A 21,728-nucleotide genomic window follows, 5' to 3' on the forward strand; every position below is an offset into this window, starting at 1 on the left:
GACTAACTAGAGTGCCAAACATGTTTTAATTATCACTAGCCCTACCACTTAAAAATGTTTATTGTTGAATTTTTAAGCTTATTAAAGTTGTCTCACGTTACTTTTAATCAAGCTTTTTGTTGTTGTGTTTGCATAGAACTCTTATCCAGTACTGGACTGGTAAAACATATATTATATTAGTATATTAGATTTAATATACAGTATCATGTTCTACTAGCTCAAGGTGTGGTCATTGGTGAAGAGGAAAGTGAGATACAGAAATAGAGTGCAATTAGAAAAGCCAAGCAGGAGGCCACAGATGGCAACTGTAAAGATTAAATCAGTAAAAGTTTGAAAGGCGACCTCTTTATGACCCTTGTTTTTGTCTGTGGCTTTTTTTGCTGTGGACTTTGAGCTGTGCATTGTAACTAGCACCAGGAGGGCATTTATGCTTGTACTTTCTGGAACCTACAACCACATGTATAAGTGCTAAAGTACTTAAAGAAAACAAAATTGATTAATTATATCTCCACACAACTTTAAATTAAATTAATCTGCTCAAAAATGACATAATATGTTTTATGTTTTCATACATTATACTGTATGATGGGATACATATTCAGGTGAATATTCCAGAATAGAAACTAGGACATTACAGGGCAGACACAAACACAGACACACAAATTCAGGGCTAAAAGATCAGGGCCAATTATTCCAGAAGTCAATTAACCTACCAGTATCAGTATGTATCAGTACCAGAGCACCCAGAGAAAACCCACATGAATAGAGGGAGAACATACAGTGCAAACACCACGCAGATAGTAATTGAACACAGTTCCCCACTTCTGTGAGGCAGCAATGCTATCCACTGCATCTCTGTGGCACACAGTTTAGAAGTTATCTGGGACAATAATTTAAACGCACTCAACAATCGATGTGCCCTTTAATAAAGGCATAAATTGCTTATATTGATAACTTACTAATGTTCCCAATAGAAATAGGTTATTATGGGTGACATATAAAATATGGGGATCTGGGAATTCCAGAACCAGAATTAGATTTATGCCCCTGTTCCAAGATATGATATAGAGATTATACAACTGATTCCTAGAGCACTGCAGTCCTGCATTAATCACTAATGTTCATTTGGGAACAACTCTTTATCTAATTGAACCAATTATTGTCTAATCCAATGCCTCTTCATTGCATTGGTTGTTGCATTGAAAAAAAATGTGTACAATTTGTAGGGATGAGGCCCACACTGAACTACTGAATAAAAGGGTAAAGAGGGTAGTCCTTTGATTTAACTAGAAGGAAACAAACATAAGAATCAGCGAGTGATTTTTGTTTTTGTCTTTTTTTTGTTGTACATGGAAAAAAAACATTAATTACATTCACTTATTTTTCATGCCAATAAAAGTCTGTAAGAAAGGACACTAAGGACACTTAGGACTGGACTGTCTCCATCTTGTTTCAATAAACAGGACGTACTTGTGTCTGTAGCACTTTGCCTTATTTAAAAAAAATACCAGAAAGTGCACTGCAATTAACTTACCATTTCCCTTCACTGTTTTCAAACTGTTGAACACTATACCCAAACATGTCTTCTACAGAGCCACTAAATGACATGCCATTTTTCTCATCCACGTTGAATGCTGTAGCACACTGAAGCAAAACTGGAAGGAAAACAAAATAAACAAGAAAGGTTTTTGACATTTATTTAGTTGTATGTACTTCAGATTTATTAAGTTTTTTTGGTGTCTCAAAAGAAAAATAGTGACCTGCTCTGCAATGTCATTTTTTAAAAAGCAACACTAAAGGTGGAACAAATAAAAGATCTTTGCTGTAATTTATTACCGATCTATAAGATTTTCCTTAATGTCCAGTGAAAATACTGTACAATAATGAAAAAAAACAACAAATATATTGTCAAAACCAAGGTTGATATTTATTCTTATATAGGATGAGTATTTAAAGATTTTATCTTATTTCTTTACAAGCTGAGAAATGAAACGAGAGATCTTAGAGTTGCTTTTTTTCTTTTATGCTACCTTGTACGGGAATTGTACGAAAATTGTACGTGTTCAATGGTAAAACGTGCCTTTAATCTAAAAAGACTGACATTGGTCAATCTAAGATATTGATCATAACATTATACAATTCTATAAAATAAAATTATAGAAGATTACAAAATGTAGCTGAATAACCAGGTAGGATGTGAGTGATTTGGTTTACAAGTTCTACACTAATATCTCATGTTTCTTTCTAAAAATAGATAAGAAACTATGGGTTAAATCAAACCTGCAAACCAACCACCAGCAATATTGTATATTAGAAACCAGTAAACTGTGACAGGTAATGCTTGCCAGAGGCTTGCTGCTTATACCTAATAAAAACCTGCTGTCAGGGGCTGGGATTCCAATTTGCCTTTGCAGGATGGGTGTTGTTTTTTCTTTAATCTGGCCCTTAACACCTTATGGCAAATAGTTTTCTTAGTTGTTTTAGTATGAAAAGATTCTAACAGATATTACAGCACTACCGCATGCAGTATTTAATGAGGAGAGTAGGAGTAAGAAATAAAAGCTCTTATGTTCAAAGCACAGACTGAAGTGTTCAATATGTAAGGACTTGTAACCTGGTGAAACCAAAAAGTATTAAAAGCATCTTTTCTCAGATGAATGCATGCATGCATAAAGCACTGCTATATTCAAAAGGAAAACCTACAAATGGGATTTAAAGATTTTTTATGAATTCAGCCCTTTGTATACAGAAGTAAATAATTTTAAAATTTTATTTTTTGTCACCTCTGACCCTGTTGCTGACCTTTCATCCTCTCAGACAAAAATGTTCTGAGAAAAAGCGCTCTTAATCTTTCATATTCTTCTTTTTGGAGGCTATAAAATAAAGACCCACTATTTATAGTGTACACGGCCTCATTGTTCTAGTCACAGCTAGACCGTTCATTCCAAAAAGCATGCAAAGAAATTCCTTTCTGTAACTCCTTATATTTATGATTTGCTAGTAGACATGTGGTACTTGCTACATTATTCAGCTATTTAAACAATTAGCACATTTCCATTAATTTTCCATTAAAGAATATTATGGAAAACACCCAGAGAGAGAGTGTTTCTTGTTAATATTGTGGTTGCACTCTGAATACAACATTATGTTGCAAGATTTTTGGCTAAAAATGAAATAGTTAATTATTTATATGAGCCCAGAAAATCACAATGCAATGGTTAATGTGATAACAACAAGCAGCAAGTCATAATCATATCATATTGAACTGAAAAAAATTATAAAAAATAAATACCAAATGCAGATCAAACCTAGATCTGTTTGTGTTCACTCCATCTATACTGCAGAGATCTGTTTTTCCAGATCAATGTAGCAGGGGAGCCAGAGCCTATCCCTACAAGCTGGAAGTGCAAAGGCAGGCACTCCGAACAGGACAATCTTTCACAAGGCACACAGAGACACAAACATGCACATACGCTAGGGCCAATCAGCTTTCCCTGATGCCAATCAACTCACCAATATGCCTTTGGGCTGTGGGAGGAAACCTGAGCACCTGGCAGAAACTCACACATACAAACTCCACACATACAGTATAATTATGTTGGACCCTGGGCCCCAGTGCTGCATGGAAACAATGCTAACTTACTGAACCACTGCACCACCTACTATAAAACACATTTACAATAATAATGATGGGTTTATATTTGTTTTGTAATTTCTTCAGTATGTACAATATGACTGTCCCAAACACCATGGTCGGTATGCATCTGTGCTTGAAAAACACATCAACAACAAACACTGAATACTAAGATGGTACCCTAAACTACTGTACAGTATATGATTATTCAGTATCTGTAAATTGGAAATCACCTCACAAGGTGGTTTAATCAATTTGAGTCAAATGGTCAGATATAAAGAGAGGGGCACCAGAGGTTTGCTTGTAAAATAAAAACCCTGTCATGAATTAAAGTGGTCAGTTCCACCTACAGTATAACATTTAACTGAGAATGTAAAATATATTGCCTTTTAACTAATGACAGTAACGTGTTTAGAGATGTCATGTCAAACTACTTCTGTCTGCTATACGTAAGCATGGCCAGCGGATCTGTGTTGATGTATCACAACAGAGGTTAAAGAAATGAAAGGAGGTTACTATTTTAATTATGAAAATGTTCTTAGACAAATTAATACGTATTTTTATTAGACCACTTGAAAGTGACATTTCAATGTAAGTTTTTTTTTATAAATTAAACAGGTTTCACATTATTTTGGCAAAGGAGTTAGTGCAACAGTCTCAGGCAGGTGTGTCATCTGGGGAACTGAAAGGGGTGGGTTTCCTGGTGGGAAAGGAAAAGATATGTTAAAATATTATGTTTTTTATTTGTAAATTTAGAGCTATAAACAGGGGAGAATGAGAAAAGCCAGACAGACTTTCCTGACGTACACAGTTTCAATTTATTTGTCTTTTACCATATCCCAGGTGATCCCAGAGTTTCATTGCCAGTTGGAGAAGAAGTATGACCATCATTGGCAACACTGCATGCCTGCAAGCACCTACTGTAGGAAGCAGCAAGGCTCACTATGTTATTAAGCTCTGAGAGAGCCCTGGTCAACTAATCCCACTTTGCCCTCACCAGTGCTCAGAAAACTATGTGCTAGTGTCTGGAAAATACCGGTTACAGATGAGCAACTTTACCATTTGAACCAAACTGCAGTCCACAAAATATTGTATCTTTAGACTTTAATGAGTAATGATCCGTGAAATACTGACATGCTCCACTGCCAAACTGTCTATAGTTCTGTTCCCTTGTAAATGATTATTATAATAAAATACTTATGTCATGTTCTACCAATAACATTACTCCAGTAGTTCTTGTTAATGGTATACACAAGTAATAATGGTGTATTAATGGTAAGTACACAATATAAAAACAAGTTTTTACAAAAAGAACATGCATTGTGAGTATTTTAAGTCTTTAAAACTGCCTGGCCAATTGCATTTTAAGTGCTCAAAATACCAAAACACTCTAGTGTTTACTTTATTACAAAAGGTCATGTTAACAGTACTCATTGGCCACAGTATTAGCTGAGTCCCAAGTGAAATCAGGAAGTCTGCTGATAAAACAGGGAAGTCTGCAGTTGTAACCTCCCAGTTTTGATTGTAGTTAGTAACTTTGATGGTTTGCTTTTAAACTGATTGAAAGTCAAAACTGTCTGTGTCCTGTCATTTTTACTCCAAGTTTATGACCACAGGCTGATTGTTTTAGTTTTGTTTGAGGATTATTTTAAAAAAATATATTTTGCACCTAATGTTGCAAGGTGAGTGGGACCAACCATGTGCTAATTAGTCCATTTCAGAACTGCCCAGATCCATGTGTGTTACCTGACAATGTAACTCATTGTGGGAGTGTCTCATATTTTCTTTCCTCCCTGAATCTGTTCACCATTCATCATATACTACTCATCTGTTAAGAACTATTTAGTCAGAAATTAGAGAACATTTATTGTTTTAACAAGTTCAGGAGAGACTGAATAACGTTTTGTGCGCTGACTATGTTTGTACGCTGACATTGTTGGCAACATTGTTCTTTACATAGGGTTTTTTTAAGACTAAGGCCTGAGCTCAGAAAAAAAGTCTGAACAAGTGAGCTGATCAATTACAACATAAGTGATTAAAAGCTGGACAAAAATCATCAAACAACAGTCCCCCAGGACAAAGATTAAGAATTACACTACAGGTATAGACAGTATTAACTGCTAATTAGTAATAAAGCTAATTACAGTTACAGTACATTATACCCCTATAGAATGGAACCTAAAACATACTGAGCATTCCTTGAGTAAAGTAAAAAATGCAGCTGTAATGCAGTAGTGTATAATATACTGTAAAGTTCAACTGAATAGCTTGGCATATATCTATGTATATCTATTGCTAGATCTGACTGCAAATTTCCAAGAAGTAGTAATCAAGCTAATCCTCAAAACTATCTCAACAATAGATTCAGATTCATAGTATCTGTTGAACTTGTCCTGAAAAATAATTGGAGATTTACAGTAAAAGCATCCTGTGCTTTTATTTTGTAAGGTTTCAATTAGTTTTAGTAATGCTTACTTGGCTGTTTCTGATTGATCAGAGAACTGCTCTATTGATTGCTTCAGTAAGAGCAAATACTGCAGCAATTTAATACATAGTTTCCAAATAGCCATTGCATGATATATTTCGCCCAACCTGTTATATCAAATGCAAATGTCAAATATCAGATCAAAACATTCACCATGGCCAGTGTTGGGGGTGTTTGCATTTATTTTTGTTCCTTCGCTGCAATGAATAGAATAGGTTTTGTTTAGGCGACTGCAAAAATGCTTACACTCCTTTTACAATTACAAATATAAGTATTAACTTGGTAAAGGTTGGTTGGTTAAGGATGGTTAAGACTTTAAAGTGAATTCCCCCTCTTCGTGTCTTTGGATGGTTCCCCAGTATTCCCCAGAGCTCTACCCAGACTTCAACGTTGACAATTTGTCTGTTTGTCTACCCGACACCTTCCACTAAGGCAACCATCTCTCAAGCTTGCCTGCAGGTACATCGGCCCTTTTCATCGTGCAGTTCACCCCAGTAACTTACTGTATGAACTGGCCTTGCCTAATACACTTAGGATTCACCCTACATTCCATATTTCCCTCCTTAAGCCCTTTCACAAGATCCACTTTGTCAAAACCCCAACCCCAACCCCCACCGCCTCAGGTAATTGACAGACTTCCTGCCTTTAGTGTTAATAAGATCTTAGACTCCAACTGGTCTTGTGGCTCCCTGCAGTATTTTGTTGATAGGGAAGGCTACAGCCCAGAGGAATGTTCGTGGGTACAAAAGAATATACTGGATCCAACCCTGATCCGGGACTTCCATCACAACTTCCCTAATTGTCCCACTAAGGTGGGGGTAGGGGGGGTAATATTATGATCCCCGCTTCCCGGCAACGGAGTTCTGTTAGCAGAAGAAGGCAACTGAATTAGGCAACCTATTGGATCACTTATTCACCATGTAGTGGCAAGGCTTATTAATAATACAGATATTAAGTTTGCTGCTCCCTTGCCGGTCCCTCTCTCCCTCATCTCAGTGGTGCTGGACACAGAGAGGCCATTCAATTTTGTTCAGATTTAAGGTTTTTTTATCTGATAGAGTTTCCTGATAAGGAACAACTCCCAAGGCTGAGATTCTCCAGCCACCCTAATAAATGGTCATCTCTGGTGCCTTACTGTCTGGGAGATTCCATGTCAGAGAGCATGGTTACTCATCCTCCACCTTGATCAGCCAATCAGGAACTGGTAGGGCAGGTTAACCCCACGTGGGTCTCAAGTGCCAACAGAACAGTCAACCAATGAATGACCGTAGTTCCTCCAGATAAAAGAGGCAGCACAGGGCCCAGAAGGTGGCCCTTCCAGAACATTCTCAGACTGAGCTCGGACAATCACGTGACGGCCAGTGTGTCTGAGTGCCAGGACTTTACTTTGTTCTAAGAGTCGAGAACGGAGGTCGCCCGCGCATAACCAAAGGATCTGCCCGAGGGTAGCCCAGCAGCAAGCCTTGTGAACTGCCAGGACCCCACTGTGAACGCTCGCCTGATCAACGAGTGAACTACTCAAACTAATCTCAGCATTAGGGTTTATTTCTTAGTTTCGTTTTTATTAGCCAGACTCGTAACAGGGGCCCTAATAGATGAAAGAAGTTAATGAATTAATAAAATACTGTATACAGTATGCTGCAAGTGGCATAGATTGCTTCCTGTGAAATGGCTTTGCATGTATATTTTTCTTTCTTAGAAGTGTTTCCCATAAAAACAAATGTGTACTTTCAATTTAGCTTCCCTATTGATACCTTCTCAAATTAAAAAAAAAATACTTTAGGTCATTTGAATTTAGTAAGTCATATTTCCAGCTCAATCAAACCTCTCTAGTTTCATGCAGACATGTTCTTTATACACAATAATATAGCTAAAGCAATTACCAATACTAACATTGTAAGAAATTAAGGTTATTAACATTTTATAAAATTAGTAAAAGTACAATATTTTTACTGTGAATAACATAAAAATGAATTTCACTTTTGCATTGCATGACTGACCATAATAAACATAAATACACAAGTACAAGTATAAGGAAACTCATTTATACTTTGACAATAAGATTAGGAAGCTTAGGTTTCTGTGCATTGTGCTTCAAAGGGTGTTGTGTTAACAAAACTAAAACAATCAGAGTGGTAGTTATGCTGAATTGAGTTTTTGTTTCAAGAACATATCTTCAAACACTTAAGAACCAGACAAGAAAAAAAAAACAGTGTAAGCAATTGTCGTCCTGTACACTAATCTCGCATATCAGCTGCAGCTCACATACTGTATAGCATGTGTAATAATGTATCTACTCCAACATCATGTACATAAATTACTATTTGTATGCTAATTATTGTTCTCATACTGGGCTGAGAACATGATTACATGTCTAGCTGCTCACTATAAATAGTTTGTTATGGATTGGCTGGATCATAAACTTTAACTGAGTCTACAGTAAAACATGCTGTACCTATTGAAGATTTTGCATCTGTTTTGTGTGTCTGTTCTTTGACTCTGACTGGGGGTGAATCTACATTTGACTGCATAGGATTCCATTGCACCGTTTTATGGACAAGTACTTTGCCAGTGTTAATTTGGTACAGTATATGTGCAGGAGGGTGATTGTGTCATCAGACCTCAGTATCTACAGAGGGGGTCTGTGAACAAAAAGCTTCTGTTAAGGATAATCTATAACTTGCTGTATCTTGTTTACTGAATTGATATAATTACTGAATAGTTTTTTGCATAAATGCTGTTCAACCTAGACAAATGCAGCATATTATCCCCACTACTTGGATAACAACTGTGAAGCTTAACTTAGTTCAACCCTTCCTCTTTTTCAATTTGCCGCTTTCTCCTAGGCTATGGCTCCCCATGTCACGATACATCATAATCTGTTACTTAACCGTCCTAAACGCTGGCACATCCCACAACCTCACTTAATCAGCCCGATCCAATTCTCGGAAATGACACCGCACTAAATAATCATCCAATCATGCTTCTTGTCTTTCGCCGCACCTGTTTTTAAACCTTCCTCAAACCATACTTCATCGCTTGGAATTGAACAGCCTTTTCTCCTCGCTCTGTCACCCCTTTCGAAAACCTTTCCAAACCTTCTCGCCTTCCTGAAATCCGACTCACTGCCTGCGTCACCGACACCGACTTGCCTTGCCCAATTGGTTTCGTTCAAGACCTGCATAGGGTTCTTTGCTTCGCTTTTCAGTCTTGTTCAGCTGATAACCTTCACCTAAAGTTGGACAGCTTCATTCCAGCAAGCTTCTCTGCTTCTGCTTCTCTGAACGTTAAGGCAGGCTTTTTCCTGCCCAGTAATACATTAATTCGGAGAGTTCCATCTCTAATCATCATGCGTTATTACTTCATCATCTCTCATTAAAGCCTTGCTCCCACTGGGCCTTCCCTAAGACTCCAGAGGCTTCGCTGTGACCTTATGCTTGGTACTCGGCTTATTATTCACCACAGCAGCATAACGGCTTCCTTTGATATACAAAAAGAATCAATTCAAAGGCAAAATGTCTACTACTGTATGTTGTTTTTATTACTGATATTCATTTACTTTAATTTGATAACATTTTATTTCTTTCTTTAGAAGATACTTCCAAATCACAAACCTTTAGCAAAAAATGTAAGCACTTTACCCATAGATATCACAGATAACATGTTACTTTTATAACAAATAGTCTTCAAAGATTATTTTTTGGACTGCTTTGGAATGATTTAACTGAAGGGAGTGTTGTAAGTAACCAAAATGTAGGGCACAAATGGCTCTAATCTTCTAGAACTTAATCTTTTTAAGCATGGAAACAAAAACTACCCAAAGAATGACATAATTCATTCTACTGGTTAGAAAGGCATGTATCCAAGAAGCACACACCCAATTGAAGTAGATTTACAGTAGTGTCCTTATTTCTCAATGTATTCTAAAATCATAGTCAAAAGAGTGTAACCTTTGTGTTTGCAGTTATTTTAAACGTCTGTAATCACTGATTTCAGAAATTAAATGTGCCACACTTAATAAAAATACCATCAAAAGCTCTGCAACATCTGTCTAGAAATGTAGTCTCAATAGCAGTTGCTTGAAGGTAACATGCACAGTAATGTATGTTTAACCTTCTAAATAATTTCTGCTGTACTGTGCCATATACTGTACAGTACAGTATAAGCTTGCAGGAAAAGTTATCAATAGACTGGTGGATTGCTTTGTGTATGGATTATATAACAGACAGCTTTCCAATTTACATAATGTGGAATTTCTTTCAAGTACTATAGCACTTCATTCATAACTTTGTTTTAGATTTTTAACCTGTTACTGAATATTGACTATATAATATTGACTATTGAATATAGTTGCATACATTTATATTACTGTACAGGCATATATACATTGTACTGTAGCTTGTAACCTCTCAGAATGTCTCCCTAGTCAGGGTTCACTAACCTACACAAGTAACCTACAGGCATGTGTTTAGAGCAGATGGAGCAGTATAGAAAAGATGCACTGTAAATATTATACTGTATTATACTGTAGTAATATGTCTTCTATTAATACTTTTATATGTGTGCTTGTTGTATTTTTCATGTTAGAATGAAAATATCCCTTTATCCCAATAAGATCATGACCCAGATCCGATTCTCAACACCCGAGGTTTTTTAAAACCTCATTCTTTTTTTTAATTCTTAGAAATACATCTCCTGTGGCCAAAAGTTTACATTTCAGGCTCATTTTTGGTTCACAGAAAATGTACAGTTGTTTCCTGTTTGTAAGAGGACAAATGAGGCTGCTTGCAGGGTTAGTTAGTTCACTTTTTGCACCTATAAGAGAATAGTTTAAAGCTACTTGACTACAATATTACACTGCCACCGAGTTTTGTAGGCCCAATATGGCTGTTCCTACAGCTTGAATGAACCTTTAAAAAGTTAATAAATACCACCCAATTAATTTTATATAGCAAAAATAATATACAGTAATACTGTACATGTAGCTTATTGACACAGTGGTTAGCATTGCTGCCTGACAGTGCTGGGGCCCTGGGTTCAATTCTGGACCTGCGATACTAAACAGTATATGAGGAGTTTGTATGTTCTTCCCATGTTCATGTGAGTTTCCCCAGGGTTCTCCTGTTTCCTCTCACTGTCCAAAAATATTCTGGAAACTTAATTGGCTTCAGGGAAAATTGTCCCTGCTGTAAATGTCTGTGTTTATGTCTGTTTCTGAGTGTGTCCTGCAACTGACTGACATCCCCATCCATGGTGTATCCTGCCTTGCGCCCAATGCTTTCTGGACACACTACGGGCCACTGTGACCCAGAATTGGATAAGCTGTTATTAAAAGTGATAATGATTATGATATGATATACAGTATATAACACCAGAGTGAGTTAAAGCCGGACTCAGTAGACAGCTGCCTCAAGGCAGGATACAAAATGGGTGATGCCACGGTCCCTTTATCATAAATAACATCTAGGAACAAAATTAAAACCTGCGGTTTATAAAGTATACTTTATGGAAAGACATCTGTAATACATATTTTACTAATAACATCAGTGACCACACATAGCAGACCATCCATTTGAAGTACTAGTAACAAATTTCAAACAAGGTGAAGTGCCTTACAAAATTATTCAGAGCCTTCTAATGTTATTTTTTAAATAAGTTTTTCTTTTTTGCAATTTGTGAAATCAGTTTTTTAAACTTAATATTTTGTTAAGAGCTTGGATGCTACAACTGAAGATTTCTTAGGCAAGTTACATGAAATGGAAGCAAAGAAAGAAGGATGAAAGATGTTGCTGCCAGAAATATTCAGTGCCATGAACTACATAAAAAACATTTGGTGGATGTCTTTTTAGTAAAACTCTGCTTGGTGAATTTTTGCCACTTCTTCTTGACAGATTTGTTCAAGCTTTCTGTAGTTATTTGAGGATCTCTCACATCAGTTTTCAAGTCTTATTTGACTGTAGGGATGGTGTTGACTGGAGATTTGTGTGTTAAGTCTGTACCAAATGTAACATTTGGCATTTAGACCATACAATTATGGTCTAATCTGACCACAACACCTTTTGCCACATTTTCACTAGATTGCTAACTAGACTTTACTAGATTGCAAATTAGTAATTAGCTTCCTCCTTGCCATTCTGCCATATAGAGTAGTTTGAAAAGTATTCATGAGCATTTTTCTCTTCTCTCAGTCATTGAATTCTGTAGATCTTTCAAAGTTGTGGCCTCCCAGTGGCATCCATCACCAGGTATCTCCTTCCCTGGCTGTGCAATTGGAAGAGTTGGCCTGATCTAGCTAGAGTATACTCTTCTCCTGATCTATGGTTTTCAATGATTTGAGTCTGAGTCTTATTCTGAAATTATAAGAGACTATTATTGCACACAGAGAATGGTCAATCAACTAATCGTGTGTGTCACCAGCGTAATTTCTTCACCTATGTTAATTTAAGTTTATCATAACAAACTAATATACTGACATGCTTAAATATCTAGTTTTATCTTGATAAGAAAAGACTACAATTCTAACAATCAAAATTCTCAAACTCACTGACAAGTTTAACCCTTTCAGGTTAACAATGGGAAAATTAAGTGGAAGTACACATACTGTAAAACTGAGAACAGGAGACACTTCTTTGTGATATGGAAGTCTTGAGTAAATGCTCCAGTCCTCAAACGTAATACAATCCCAGGCTGTAAGGAATAGTGATCCTCTGATTAATTAGCTACTAAAAACCAAATAAACTAAATGGTCTTCTCTCATTTACACAATTTCTTGTGTTCTTATGAATGAAATTTCAAACAAACAACACTTTCTTGAAAACAAACGGGTAATTTAATTTCCATATACACAAAGTATCCATCAACTAAATATATCATTCCACAAAATAAGCTGAGGTGAAAATTATATGACCTGTAGGTCTTTCTCAGCTTGTTTGGGAAGAAAGTTTAATTTCACATAAACCTGATTATGCTTCAATACCAAATTGATACCTAGTGGTATGACAGTGTTGTTTCATGCTCCTCATGGCCCACTCAGTAATCTGTTGGGGGATACAGTTCAATTTCTCTTAAAATAAAAACCCTAGCTTCTTCCAAAGACATTCTAGAGGTGAACAACAGGTAAGTGGTCAGCATACTGTATATCAAAAAATCTCTAGAGGTGTATCCATCACAATATAAGCACAGTCAGTCCCAAGTAATGCCATCTTTGAAAATGAAGCCACAGCCATGATGCCTTTCAGTGTTTGTAGCACAACACTGTAATCCTACAAGCCACTGGGAAGCTGCAGGAGTCACTGTGACATCTGGAAATGAGAGAGCTCTGGTGAACTAATCCTGCCCCATCCCCTGGTGGCACTCAGCCAGTTGTGCTCCACTGGGAAATCTTGTCACAGTCAATGACTTGAACTTGTGATGTCTGGAACCGTGTGAAAACCTTTACCACTTAAGCCATACAAGAGCCCTAGGTCAAGTTCTAAAGCACTGAGATCTGGTTACTTTGTTCACAAAACTTTGCCAACATTTCTCCATCACATGAAATGAACCTGAATTTGTCTTTTTCTTATTGCAAATAGACAAACTTAAAGGTTTTAACAAAATATTTAAAGATTTTTAAAAAAAGCAATAGAAAACATTTTGTTTTTTCTGTAATTACTTTCAAAAGCAAGTAGTTATTTTAATGTTTTGGTGCGATTGGACCTGTCTTTGTTGTTGTCTACCCTTGCTTTTCAAATGCCAGACATGACATTTTCAGACTTGCTTTAAAAATTCCAGATAATGTTATACATATTGTAGTGTGAAAATAAAAGATACTGTAATCATTTTACTGTCTCTTGAGGTTTACTGACACCCTAGCTGGTTTGCCTGTTACCAAGAAACACGATAGAAAACATTCCACAAATATATACAGTAACATTCTCAGAGTGTCTGCACACAAAGAGCTCTCTTCAAGGATGTTTAACAGACAATCCTTGAACTCTTATATAGGTGTTATATGTGAACTAGCAACCTAACTGTCTCAAAATAGCTATGCCATAGCTCTCCCATAGTATTCACAGATTGAAATATTGATAAAAAAACGTTTGCAGGGCATGAACAGACAGACATGCTCACCACCTTTTGGAGCACTTAGAGGAAACCCACAAAACATGGGAAGAACATACAAACTCAACACCTATAACACAGTAGGTCTGGAATTGAAACCAGGGGCACAGAACAGGGCAGCAATGTTAACCACTGCACCACTGTGCCTCCCTTGAATTATACAGTTCCAGTTCTAGAGTTCTTTTTTTAAAGCTTTATTTTTATCATTTTTACAGAGGATTGTTCCCATTCAGATTTCCAAGGTCATTCTATGAATCCTATTTTTAACACCGGGAATAGAAAGCAGGAAGAAGCAAGATTAGATTATCTGGCAGTGCTAACATCAAGAAATCCTAAACAATCATCTCCAGATACTCCAATTAGAAACTGAAAACAACTGTTGCATTGTTTGCTTTAATTGCAGAAAAAGGCTTCACTCTAGTGGCTTGTTGGTATGAAAAAGAGTCTCAGTTTTAGTTTGTGGAGCTATGAACAAGAATAGTCTAAAAACCAATATGAAACATACTGTGTGAGAAGCAGGGCATCCTGTTGATCAGATATCTTTTTTAAATTAAAATGGTATTAGGAGTTTTAAAATGAAGCTATTATTTATGTGACATTTCCTTCCTGTTCTTTTTTCTAAAAAAATAGTGGCAGCTGTAACATTTCTGTTGTACTTAAGTTAAACTCTAACCACTTCTTGAAATATTTTCTAAGGATCATGTGATCAGGGTTCTGTTATAGCAGCTCAACACTTAAGGCCCAGACAGCTTTTTTCATTTTGTAGTTTTCTCCTGGTTTTGGGGTGTCAGTGCAACAGATTTGACAGGATGAGAGGTTGATGTGCTCAGGGAATTTGGGATCAGGATTCATTGATATGGTGAAATAGTACTGTATATGCTTGGAAATTGTGTTAACAGGCAACAAAGGTTCCTCCTTATTTGCTCTTTCTATGGGAGCTTAGCGAGGTTCCCACTTTCCAGCTCAATTACAGGAAATTCCATCTTAACTGTTTATTAATCTACTATTTCTACCTCTATTGCCATTAACAATTCACAAAATTGTATTTCGTTCATGCAGATAATGTTTCCATAGCCTTGTCTCATCTTATAATAATTCTTAAGCTTTGAAGCTTATCAGAGTCAAAAATTAATTGGTCTGTTCAAAGTAAAATCTTTTCCGGGTCTTTTGTCAGTGAAGACATTTGAAGTATAAATGCTAGTCATATATCACACTCATCTACTACTGTACAGTATGTACTGTATACTACAGTATATGTGCCCAGATGCCTGATAGTTATTTGTTTTGTAACAAGTTCAACAATGAATATAAGAATGAAGTGTCTGCTTTCTGCTGTTTTCTATTCCTTCTTTGGAAAAGAAACAAAACAAAACTAAGAATGCTCTGCATTCTTTTTCTGGACACAGACACTTTGTCAAACAACTTGTAGGGAATGAACTTAGTAACCATGTAACTTGCAAACATATCTTGTATCTTTCAGTACAGCACTTTCATGGCTCTAGGTATCAGTGAAAGAAGGGCTTTGTACATACAGATGATTTCCTGGAAATCAGAACAGTTTTGGTAGAGCACTTTGGTTTGAAATGTCTTGAGAAATCCTACAGCTGAATTCTATAGTAATAATAAAACAGCCAAGAGATATTCATTTGTTAAGAATCATATCATTAGGTTAAATCAAGCCCTGCTTAAGTCTGCAAATTTGTATGAGTTCATGTAAAGGAGGAAGACACTGCAAGTTTGGAAAAGGTTTGTCTTCTAATTACAAACCAATCTATTGTCTATCCATAGCATTATACAGGTATTAAATCATTTCTATTAATTTAGAATCTCAAATTATTTTTTGTCACAGAGAGTTCTGGCCCCTACGCACATGGCAGAATAAAGTGTATAGGCAGATTCCTCCAAGACATTCACCTTCCAGCCACTCGTCTTTCTGGATGTCACATGAACCACAGCCAATGGGTGGTTAGTGATGGAGGAGAAGCAAGTCCCTCTGACACCTCTACATGGCAGCAGGGGTTTCAAAATAATTCTGATAATAAGTCAAAACAAAATAACATCTCAAAATGATCCCAGAATGTCTTCATTTCATGTTTATTAACCATTGATCTCCTTTATTTTCTGTAACTACTAAAGGTTTGTGAGAACACTTACAGGTATATCTCAGCATTACATTATCAACTGGTAAATAGATCTAGGCAGAACCTCTTTGATCGTGTCTGAGGCCCCTTCAGTATGGGGAGCTGGAATGCATTTGAGTGTTGATGCAAATCACAGTAGGTAGTTTGCGGCAAATGGTCTGACTTCAGTTCATGAGACATTACCATGAACTGTTTATACTGTAGCATATACTGTATAAAGTATAGCAGTATTTTGATTGATGAACTAAAATGGCTCAAGTAAAGTACAGCATGACAATATACCTTAGTTGTACTTTACTGTGTGTTTTTTTCTAAGAAGGAGAACGTATCTCAAAGTCTGTATCTACCCTTAAGTAGACCATGGTGCACCCAAAGCTGCAACTCACTGCAAATCCAAAACCAGAGCTGGTGAGTCTTTTTCCTTGCAAAGAAATGTAATTCTTCTGTTTTATGCATTATAGCTTTACCACTCTTCACCCTTATTTTTATTCAATTATCTGTTTTTTATTTATGAATCAGATAACCAACTTTGCCATTCATTCATTGAAGGAAATCTACCCATATATTTTCTAATCCACTTAGCCAATACAGGGTTGTGGAGGATGTCGGAGCCTAGCCCAGCAAGAAACAGGCACAATGCAGGTTACATCCTGGACAGGATAGTGGTCCATTCCAGGACACACGCACACACTTACACCAAGGCTGATTCTACAGAAATCAATTAACCTACCGGCATGTCTTTGGGCTGTAAGAGGAAACCAGAGCACAAGGAGGAAACCCACATGAACACAGGAGCAACATACAGTACAAACTCCACTCAGATAACACTCCAGAAATTGAACTCAGAGTCCCAGTGCTGAGAAGCCCCGTGTTGTCCACTGTGCCACTGTGCCACCCTTGAAGGAAGTCTTTTGTCATTGATTTTTTTACATTTAATACTGATAATATATACAGACAAAGTATTTTGTCATTGATGTGTTTGATGTTGCACTATTTCTATGAATATTGGTAAGTAATCATGATTTAAGCATACTCTAAATGCATAAACTTTAAAAAGTACAACTGAAAAACTGTAAGAAATTAAAATTAAATGATAAAAAATGATAAAATATCTCTATGAGCTATTGTGTGATGTACTTTATAATATTTTACATTTAGTAATAGAAAAAAATAAGAATAACAAATAAAGTTAGCATACCCTTGACTATGAATAACTTTAACACTGGATAACACTTGAATGTGAAACAAGTTCCAAAAATAGCTTTGCAATATTGTTTGCACCTTTCACAGGAAATTGCAATGAAAGCACATTCTGATGTGGAAATTACTTTTAACTCTTAATACAATCTTCAAACGTTTAATAAAATATATCACTATTGTTTGATTAAGGCAAATCCAAAACACCACACATTTTTGAAATCATTTAAATATTTTTTAAAATAATTTAGTAAATAACAAGATAATGTGTTTTCACTTGGCATTGAAATGCACAATTGTGCACATTGCATTAGTAACAGATTTGATTGAGGATGGCTTTCAACACTACAAGATCTGAACTCCCATGCCCCAATATGTTTATTGTTAAATACCACAAAATTAATTGCACATTGTTAGATATACCTGTAACTAAAAAGTTTCTCCTTAAAAATAATACAATTTCCTTCTGGAAGTTAGTATTTTCTGTTAATTATATTTATTAAATTGATCTTTAAGGGATATTATGACTCAGAACATGCTACGGTATATACTAGAAACAGCTAGAAAAAGCACCATTTTTGGAACCTATTTTGGAACCAATGTGTTTCTTTTTATATTCTTGTGCATACCGCTTCTTCTGTCTTTCTTCCTGTGCCTTCTTATTGTTATGATAGCCAAAAGACGTTACTATGCATGTGCAAGGATGAGGAATCACTATTTTTTATTGTTAAATAAGATAGCAATTTAATACTTTCAAACATCATGTGTTTCTGTGTTCATATGTTTAAATACAGTGCTTTTTTATTTGTCTATACTGACAACTTGTTAAATCTTTGGACTCTCTTCCAGAATGTTTTTTTGTCACTTATTTCACAATGCAGCAGTTCTTAATATTGTTGTCTGACATAACTACATATACTTCCTTCACATTAGAGTTTGGAGAAAGCCATTTCCCTATTCTTTATCATGAGTGTGGCAAGCCAGACTAACAGTATCCTAGAAAACACAAAGACATCCTGGACGTACAGTATGTATAGTACAGGCTTTCAGGTCTGTTACAGTGAATAATTAAAAGGAAAAGTAGGAAGTAAACAATAGTAAAAAAACTACTTTTGACACCATACTTTTTGTGATATAGTTTGTAATAAATTCCAGAAAATAAGCATTTGGTAACATTAAAATAAAGACATATAAATAATATGAATTCTACATGAGTTCTGAAGTCATTTTTATGACTCACTGATGTTGATCTAACATTCCCCATATTCATACTAATTGTCATTAAACTGCTCTGCTTTTGAAGAATCAGACTTGGTGTTTAGACTCTTATCATTTTCTTTTGGAATGAATCAACCATTATAAAAAAAGAAAAAAAATAGGCCTAGACTTGTCTCAGAAATACAGTGTATCCGTTTTCCTTTGATGAGTCATGCATTTCACTGCAAGACTATGTCGTATATACATATACTAAGTAGTATATCTTGAGCAACATAAATCTCTGAAGAAAAAAGTATCCAAAATAATATTAAGGTAATTTTAAAAAATTACAGACAAATTGGATACACTGCATAATCAGCTTCTTACTTCTGAAGGTTTTTCAAATAGATATTAAGTCTGTTTGCCCTTTACACTGATTAGAGCCATATGAATACTGTGTGAGTGTAAAACTGAAAACACCTGGTAATCCTTCATAGGAATAAATCTAGGAATTTACTATTCTGAATTTAAACCACTGCAATAAATGCATCTGGGCTCTGTATGCTGCAGGGCCCAGATGAGAAGCTTAATTGTAGTTTGCTGTTTCTAAACTAGCAGTTTTTAGACTAACCTTACCATTGGATCCATCTATCAAAGTGCAGTAAACATTTAATTTAGTTGTAAAGACATTACTAAATGTGAAAATAATAATATTATGTTTATTATTGTAAGTGTACAATTCAATTTACGTGTTTGTTGTAGACCATTGAAGTAAGATGTTGATTCTCATTACATGTATGTTTTTTTTCTAAGGTTTTAATATGACACATCAATCACAACTAAAACCAGTCCAGACAAGGAATTTGTGTTCTGGAATAACCTTAATCTCTTCTGAGTGGTGCTCCGGTAATATGAAATCAACAACTGCATCTTTAACTCAATTCAAGTTTAATAAAAGTCCCAAGATTGCATCACATGCGTGAATCAAATTCAAAACAGCAAGATGTATTTTTATTTTTTTTATGTTAAGTAAGGTGTTTTACTTTTACTGTATATCTCGACAGAAAATTGTGACTTTTTTATTAGCAGTAAAACATCTTTATTCATTGTTTTGACTTACAAATATGCCAGTACATACTGACACCAGTAGGTGTCAGTTATAGTAATGCAGTACAAGAATTTGCTGTTTAACACTTCACATAAAACAAGCACCTAAACTACAGTATTCAGCATGGTGTCACATAAGGAGAAAAATTGTATGATTCCATTGACTTGACTTATGTTATAAGTGCATTTTATTCAACAATATAGCAGCAAAAAAACTACTATCTTGTAGACAAACTTAATTCTCCAAATGAATATGATCATATTTACTAAATCAGTAAGATTCAAGCTAAGAAATCAGATTCCTTTCTATCTATGTTGTAGCAATGTAAACTAATATTAACATAAATTCTTTTCTTTCCCTTCATACACAATAGTACGAGTACTTCTGAGGTTTCTGTGCAGACTGTATAGTGACTGTGGAGGTGGAAAGTAAACAGGATTTCCTCTTTATAAATTCAACACAAATCAAAGTATCTGCATTGTAATTGAATTAGATGACAATATGCGTTCATTCTACTTTAAATAGACAATGGGGATAAGATTACATCTTGTATATTCTATGATACAAGATGTGGCTTACTAAACTCATGTTAAGTACCAAAAATACCTAGAAAAAGATGACTGGGAACCTGGGCACAGACATAAAAATCTAATTTGAGAAGGCTGCCAACAATTCTTTATCTATTTATTTTTATTGGATATCCCCATTGTTAAATCTGAATTGTGTATGTATTTTAAAAGTAAACATTCAGAATCAAACATACTATGTGTGCATTGTTGAACAACGTTACTGTAGATCTCAAAACTGTCAATAAGACTAGATATAACATCAGTGAATATACAAGAACATACATAACATATTTAATGCCACCTATTTAGAGGAAAGAATAGGTAACTCTCCAGACTTTTCATTTGACTTCCAAATTAAAAATATTAACTTACTAATATAGGCTTTTGCACTTATAGTTAAACTTAAAGTTAGCCAATTGCTCTTTTGGAGCAACATACTTTTGCAGTGAAGAAAGTTCACTTAGAAGAACTATATGCTTTTATTTGCTAGATTCTTAAAAAGGAAGTTCCTCAACAGGCACTGCAACAGTACACTGCACATAACAGTCATCTGTATAAAAGTTCATTAGCAGCTTACAAGTAATAGCCCCACTATACAGCAGTAGACATGTGAGATAAGATAAAAAACTCACATAATTTATAACATTTATAAAATTTCACTTATTGGGTAATATATAAAATTATAATGATCTACATAATCTGGCAGAAATGTACTTACTTACCTTGTAGCATGAAAATGCTGAAATGCTCCAATCTAACAAACATATTTGATTTTCTGACGCAGGAGCACAAATTCCTCTGTCCTTCCAGTCTGAACTACAGCACTCAACTGAACAGCAGTACATAAATTCTCAAGAGGCTCTGGGATGAGGGAACCATGAGAATTCAGCAGGCATTTCCTGTCTCAAAATCTGCATCGAGTATTAAGATGAGCAATTAAGAAGAATTACTGCTGCTGCTTTGCAATCCTTGTTTTTTGCACCAACTAACAGCAGAGATGAAGCTTGTACAGTATCTCTCCTCTTGTATCTCTACTGTTTCACTACTGCAGGAAAGCATACAGAGCCCTCTAAGGAACAAAGTGTGAATTTCTTCTCAAAGAATAATGACTTCATGTAGGAGTTGCCAGCTAACTCATGAATGCAACGTAACAAATTTCATTGAGTGGAAGAAACTTCCTTTTTGCCTTTTTTATGTCATGTTCTATTTCAATAGCTTAGCAACATATATGGTTTAAATGAATAAACATAATAAACAAAACGTGAGATATATAATATAAGCAGTTTAAATACACAGG

At 35.5% G+C, this 21,728-nt stretch overlaps 1 protein-coding gene across 1 annotated transcript in view; it reads right to left on the reverse strand.

Annotated features, from left to right (window-relative positions):
- The window catches only part of itga1 (integrin, alpha 1), an 86,968-nt gene extending 65,472 nt beyond the window's left edge, over positions 1 to 21,496 (reverse strand). Inside the window, exons 1-2 of the mRNA XM_088629521.1 lie at positions 21,154 to 21,496; positions 1,535 to 1,655 (exon numbers count right to left, since the gene is read on the reverse strand). Of these exons, the coding sequence (XP_088485647.1) occupies positions 1,535 to 1,655; positions 21,154 to 21,196 (164 nt within the window). The 5' untranslated portion in view covers positions 21,197 to 21,496. The remainder of the gene's footprint in view (positions 1 to 1,534; positions 1,656 to 21,153) is intronic.
- Between the last annotated feature and the right edge of the window lie 232 nt (positions 21,497 to 21,728).

The sequence above is a fragment of the Lepisosteus platostomus genome, chromosome 4 (genome assembly GCF_059453375.1).
Source record: "Lepisosteus platostomus isolate fLepPlt1 chromosome 4, fLepPlt1.hap1, whole genome shotgun sequence".
Classification (NCBI taxonomy): Eukaryota; Metazoa; Chordata; class Actinopteri; order Semionotiformes; family Lepisosteidae; genus Lepisosteus; species Lepisosteus platostomus.